General features: G+C 34.9%; 1 protein-coding gene across 1 annotated transcript; it reads left to right on the plus strand.

Moving 5' to 3' along the window:
* Positions 1–3,468: 3,468 nt before the first annotated feature.
* LOC132178160 (protein VAC14 homolog) lies at positions 3,469–4,591 on the plus strand. Its single transcript, XM_059590615.1, has 4 exons — positions 3,469–3,844; positions 3,963–4,076; positions 4,389–4,461; positions 4,515–4,591. The coding sequence occupies exons 1-4, from the start codon at positions 3,755–3,757 to the stop codon at positions 4,589–4,591; spliced, it is 354 nt and encodes a 117-aa protein (XP_059446598.1). The 5' UTR covers positions 3,469–3,754.
* Positions 4,592–6,793: the final 2,202 nt, after the last annotated feature.

The following is a 6,793-nucleotide window of genomic DNA, read 5'->3' on the forward strand; positions in this document are numbered from 1 at the left end:
GAGCTGGCCCACGCCTAACGGAAATGGGGTTCAACTCCGGTAGTGATTGAGTATTGTCTCACTATCGTAGAGTTGGCCTCATGTATAACGAAAAACAACAAGATGGCCCCCGATAGTGATGACAAGTCTCCTACCGCAGAGTTGGCCTCATGATGGAAATGGCACAAGATGATGAATATGAGCATATACATGCATAACAGATGATTCCATGGAAATGATGATAAAGGTACGGTAGCCTGGCCTTACTTTGTAGATGGCACAAGTAGCGGCAAGCAAAGTAAGGTTAGGAACAAATGATGTTAAAGGAAAGGTAGCTGGACTTACTTTGTAGATGACCCAAGTAGCGGCAAGCAAAGTAAGAACGATCCTTGTTTTGTAGATGGCACAAGTAGGGGCAAGCAAAACAAGGATTGGCCTTACTCTATAGATGGCACAAGTAGGGGGAAGCAGAGTAAGGACAGGGACAAATAATGTTAAAGAAAAGGTAACTGGTCTTACTTTATAGATGGCACAAGTAGCGGCATACAAAGTAAGAATGGTCCTTGTTTTGTAGATGGTACAAGTAGGGGTAAGTAAAACAAGGATTGGCCTTACTCTATAGATGGCACAAGTAGAGGCAAGCAGAGTAAGGACAAGGACAAATGGTACATAGAGAAACAAGAATGACAATGATGAGCATGAATTTGCATGGCATATGAATGTTATGATGATGATAATGATGATATATGATGCTTGCATTGTTGCATATGATGGTTTTTATGCTAGACGTATCGGTATGCATATGAGACGGGAGATGGAACCGTGTGTATATATATCGTTATGGATAGATGATGCATGATGACTTTCAATATGTTTTATTATTAAGCTAATTAAATTGTAAGTATGTTTTCAAATGTTGACTCTTTTAGATAACCTAGTGAGTTCTATACTGCTGAGCGTCTCTATTTCATGAAGATGGTGGGCTCATGAAATCTGCCTGCATCATGGGTGGTGATGATTTCCCGTGGTGCAGACGATGTTATGGATGCAGGTACAAAGACGATAGATGAGGATCCTGTTGCCATGTATTTGGGCCACGATGTTTGAAGCCTAGATGCGTCGGGGGTTGATTTTGTCGGACTAGTTATTAGTCCTCTTTGTTAGAGCATTTATGTATATGCTTAGATGTTAGTATTTTTTCTATGGCTCATGTCGCATGTGACACTTTGTTTAGCCATTCTTTTGTATGTAAAGCTCTACTCACATAGATGTATTTGTCAGCTCTATTGTATTATGCAGGTCTAATGTTATTTATATTCCACTGCAAAGATATGAACTTTGATGAATCATTGATGCATATAGCTTTGTGTAGCATATTATACTGTCAATTAGATTAATGCATGGGTTTGTGGCATACTGCAGTATCGCCATGCTACTGTGACAATCCGCTTTGTTGTGGGTTATTTGTTTTTAAAAGAAAAAATTTTAATCATGCTTTTATCAAACGGGTCGTCACAATGTCTAAAAAAAAAATTCCAGACTAGTATTGAATGTTCGGGATACAACTTCAAATGTTTGGAATCCAACTTAATTGTTCGAGATCCAATGTCAAACGTTCAAAATTCAACTCGATCGTTTGAGATCTAACGTCGAATGTTTGGCCCATATTCTTAAAAAATTCAAGATCTCACACTTTACAAATTGAGAACCAACCATACATCTTTAAGTTATAATAGCGTACTTAGCCATAATAATGTTTGGAGTATTACAGGTCTAGTTGTCTAGATGACAGACATTCTACTGGTGGTTATTGTATTTTCTTGGGGTCTAATATAATTACATTGAGTTATCGCAAGCAATTCACTGTCTCTAGATCTAGCATTGACGCTGAGTACCTTACCTTAGCCTCAACAACTGTAGAGATTACTTTGCTTCTATCATTAATATGTGAACTTGGGATTTTTCTTCCTCATCTACCCACATTATGGCGTGATGATATAAGTACTACTTACATGTTTGCCAATCCTATGTTTCACGTAAGAACAAAGCTTATTGAAATAGATTTTTATTTTGTACACAACAAGGTTGTGTCTAAGCAATTGGCTGTTAAGTTCATCTCTTCAAAGAATCAACTTTCTAACCCGTTCACTAAAACACTTCCAGCACCACGATATCTCAATGTCAATTTCCAACTATTGAGCTTGAGGGGGCGTATTACGACTCAAATTCATTAACAGTTGTTTTTTTTTTTTTTTGACATGTCCACATAAGGAAAGGGGGAGGGGAGATAGTTGTTGGATACAAATTAACAACAAAACGTGATAAACATAAATATAAAGATTCTTAAGAAGATCATGCAAAAAGATAAATGTTAAGAGTTTGAGATTACTTAATACTTATAACTTGTAAATAGTAGAAGCAAAATGTGTCTATATGTAGTCTTTATAACCTTGTACAAATTCTACAACGTGTATCTATTAGTACAACACAAAGTCTACCATCAAAAGTGTAAAGCCAGATATTCTTCCAACGTGTGCTTGTTTACTTCTCCAGGTGGTCATTGCTCAATTGGGAAAATGCTTATCCATCCTTTACGTCTTGGTTACCCTAAACACTTCTTTAATAAGGAAGTAATGATCTCATGATTGTCGTTTGTGTTTGCTAGTCAAGGATTCACACAAATCTTTGAGTGATTATTATTTTCTATGGAAATAAAGTTCCACTTGACCTTTCTTGCAAATGAAAAGTATGCATCATAAAAACATTGTAGAGAGAAACAAATTATTAAATAAGAAAAGGAAAAAGATTAAAAAAAAAGAAAAAAAAAAGTCAACATTTTTATTTCAAATGGATTAAAGTAATCTGAACATAAGACTTTATATTGATTTTCACTATCATATTATCAAATTGTATAACAATCATATAGTAATCTACTAAATAGTATTACTCTTAATAATAGTTTCGAGTTGTCAATCACTCAAACTTCAAATCGTCAAAATTGGCAACATGCATTCACTTGAATTCCAATCAATTTTAAACCCAAATTAGAGATTTTCTTAGTTTTTTTGTTTTTTTTGGTAATTTAATTTTAATTTTCTTATTTTTAATATGTAGATCTAAAATATGTAAGGTTAAAAGTTAATATTAAAAAAAAAAAAAAAAATTCATTCCTACTTTTCTTGCATAATAGACTATTAGTCTTGGTTACTGTTGAAGAATTCTGATTATTTCTGAGGATGAAAATGCATCGAGTTCCTTTAAAGACTCTTCCCTCATATAATTCGGTTTATTCAGGAGAAGAAGAAGAAGCAAGAAAACAAAAAACAAAAACGATCATGATGTGTCCCTCGCGAAATACCAGATATGGACATGCGCAATAGACACAAAAATATACAAAGCGAGGACATTTTCGTCAGTACATACCGCTTCCAAGTCCCAACTTCACTTAGCACCTACCTTCGCACAAAGAATTCTGAGAGAGCGAGGGATTAAAAAAAAACAAAAAAAGGAAAAAGAAAAAGAAAGCAAAGACTAAAGTTTTAACCAAAATTCGTAGATCTGATTTTTGTCCAAATAATCCAAATTAGGTCAAGTTCCAAGTTCCTGGTCCGATTTCATATTTTCATTACCAGTTACGTCGATTCCGAGATCTTTGGGAAAAGAGAAAAACCCTAGAGCGATGTTCCGACTGGAGCAGGAGAAAGATCCGGAAACGACTTTGATGTTTTGAGTTCTGAGAGGAAATTCAGTTAGAGAGAATTCGAAGGGGTTCGCCATGGCCGACGCGCTCTCTGTCATTCCCGCCTCCGTGCTTCGCAATCTCTCCGACAAGCTCTACGAGAAGCGCAAGAATGCCGCTCTTGAGGTCCCTTTTGTTTCCCACTTTGATCGGTTTTGGTTTCTAGGGTTTTGGGTGGAGTTTGTTGGATCTTGGAGGACTTGTGTGTATATCTATCTGTGTGTGTGCGTGTGCGTGTGTATAGGTCGAGGGAATCGTGAAGCAGCTCGCGGCGGCTGGGGATCACGACAAGATTACGTCGGTGATCAATTTGTTGATTATGGAATTTACGCTTTCGGCGCAAGCGAATTACCGGAAGGTATTTCAGTGAATTAGAATCAGTAATTATTGACTGCTCATCTCTGGACAGCTGCTGAATACCATGATTTTCTTGTTTTTCTTGCCCCTACTAGTTAGGTGGCTTTTCTTGTATACTTTCTTGTTACCTTGATTTTCTTGGTTTTTCATGCCCCTACTAGTTAGTTGGCTTTTCTCGTATACTTTCTACATGGGCGCCTTACGTTTTTAATGATATCTCGATTTGGGGAAATTGTTTGCAAGAGGTTTGTGGAGTTTGGTTTTCTTTGCGGGAAAATTTGAAGTTTGGTTGTATTATTTTTGTTTGATGTAGGGAGGATTGATAGGGTTAGCTGCTGCAACAGTTGGATTGACTACTGAAGCGGCTCAACATCTTGACGTAAGGGGTTTGACTCGTGCACATTTCTTTATTGATGTCATTCATTTGTGTCAATTTTAGGCCTAGTTAAGTTTAACTTTTACCAGTTGCTCTTTGTGGCCGGGATTACATTTAAGATTGGTGCTGGATCAAAATGACTGAATGTGTCAAATATCACTAGAAACCTATAAGCTTCCCGTGGCAGTATGTTCTAAGAATATAGACACGCTCTTAGTTGAAATGTTAGTAATGTAATTCAGTGGTTCACATGGATCACAACAGTGATTCTGGATGACTAGAATATTGACATTTTGATCTGCAGATAAACTTATTACAATGTGTCCAATAGGTGGAAATTAGTATTGTACATTTGAGGAGGTGTGCTGGTTCTCTTACTGATATTGCTTAAAAGCTTACTAAATTTTTATGCTGGTAATGAATGACCAAGTGCATGTACATAGAAGCCCCTCTTTATAACTTACTCTGAGAGCTGTAGCTCTTATATGGATGTCAGCTTGCTTTATCAATTATCATTGTCTCATTGATTGCATCGGTCATTTTTAAGTTACATTTCAACCAAACTTGTCAAACTTTGAATTTGTACCACTTGGGGCCACTGCCGCAAATCCCCTTGTACCACCCATATATTCCACTTGAAAATGCTGTAGCATAATATTGCATTTTTCTATAGATTTATTATTCTTGTTTGATCATATGTGGGATGGTAGTTGTTAGATGTTGCTTGGCATCGTAATTAAATCATTAGCATTTTGTTATTTATTTGAGTCCTCTCTCTCTTGCAATATATATATATATATACTGGAGTGAAATATTGTAGTTCTTTTGAGTTTATTGTTTCAATAGTAAAATTGGATTTCCGGTCCTAATTCATTAAAGATTTGGATTCATTACTGTACTCAATGATGAGGCTCACTATGCCAAAAGCTAGAGAAATCCCATCCTTCTCTAATTTTATTTTTTGGTTCATTTTCCTCTCTCCCTTCAAGATGTGAAAGATAAAAAGAGTTTATTTTATTTTTTATTTTAGACCCTTTTTTACTTTTAAGTCTTTTGTTTTTTTTTTTTTTTTTTTTTGCGAATATACATTTATTTTTATGTAAAATGTAGTTTGGAATGTATATTTTTCTGTAAAAGAGCCAACAAATTTGGAACACATTCCATTATGTGTTATGTGTAATATATGGAGAGAACGCACAATTATGCTTTTCTTTTTCTAATATCACAGATCTCCTTAATTTTAGTTTATAAATTTTGGAGATCCTCTTGTACCCCATTTGTATTTATTTATTTATTTTTAATTTTTTTATTTAATGAATTTTTTACTAATGAAAGAAGTGTATATGCCTGCTTACAATGGTTATGGAGGTTGCATGGTCTGCCTTGGTAGGCTGGTTCCGGTCATGAATTAACAAATGGAGGCCTTTCATTGATGTTTCTGTAATTACCTTAGCCAATTTGACTTGTGTCTGCATTTCCTTCTCCTTTGAGCCAATGTTGCAGTTAGATTGCAACGACATAGGGGATGGTGGCAAAGCACCAAAACCACATTATTTCTTCAACCTTTGTGTCTATTTGAGGTTCACTTGTGTTTGTTACATATGTGCTCTGTAGAGAAAATTTGCTTTCATCAGATTTGAATCAAGATCTGAACTTGCCTTTGGATGCTATGGTTGGATTAATTATCGTGCTTGTAGGAAAGCAATTTCCTGAAATAGTTGTGCTCTTTGTTTTAAGATGATAGAAAGTTGATTACCTTACCAGGGCTAGAAGAAAAATGCAAAATAAAAGAAAAAAAAGAAAGGGGACATGCACAATATTCACCATTAAATCTCCTTGTAGCCTTTTATCTTTTAATTATTTTCTTTATGTATATTGGTATATTAGAGCATTCCCAATGGAGGAGCCATATATTTATGTAAAATGGCTTCTCAAAACTCACTTTTATCTAGTTTAGCTAAGCCATTTTTAAATGTCTCTACATCCGATTAACTACATTTCTATCTATTCTATTAAAATATTATTAAAAGTAAGAAAAGTTTTGAGAAAAATAGAACATGTGAGAGGTAAAATGGGAAAAATTTTGGAAAAAAGAAAACATGCAGAGAAAAAGTAGGAAAATATTTGGGAAAAAGAGAAAACAGGTGAGAGAAACAATGAAAAATAAAATAGCTCACTTGAAAAGTGCTGCTACATTTAGCTTTTTTTTTAGCTCTTCCAATCAAATATCTATTTTACATTTTTTTTTTTGTTAATCTAATGTAGGAGCTTTTTTAAACATTTGAAGAGCTATTTTAGATAAAAGTAACATTTAGCTCTTCCATTGGAAATGCTCTTATGGG

The sequence above is a fragment of the Corylus avellana genome, chromosome ca4 (assembly GCF_901000735.1).
Source record: "Corylus avellana chromosome ca4, CavTom2PMs-1.0".
NCBI classification, from domain to species: domain Eukaryota; kingdom Viridiplantae; phylum Streptophyta; class Magnoliopsida; order Fagales; family Betulaceae; genus Corylus; species Corylus avellana.

What these genes read in the sequence shown, in the direction of transcription:
- LOC132178160 (XM_059590615.1), top strand. Translation starts at nt 3,755, where the DNA reads ATGGCCGACGCGCTCTCTGTCATTCCCGCCTCCGTGCTTCGCAATCTC. An exon ending in GCAAGAATGCCGCTCTTGAG is followed by an intron (nt 3,845 to 3,962) that starts GTCCCTTTTGTT and finishes GCGTGTGTATAG; the next exon opens with GTCGAGGGAATCGTGAAGCA. An exon ending in CGCAAGCGAATTACCGGAAG is followed by an intron (nt 4,077 to 4,388) that starts GTATTTCAGTGA and finishes TGTTTGATGTAG; the next exon opens with GGAGGATTGATAGGGTTAGC.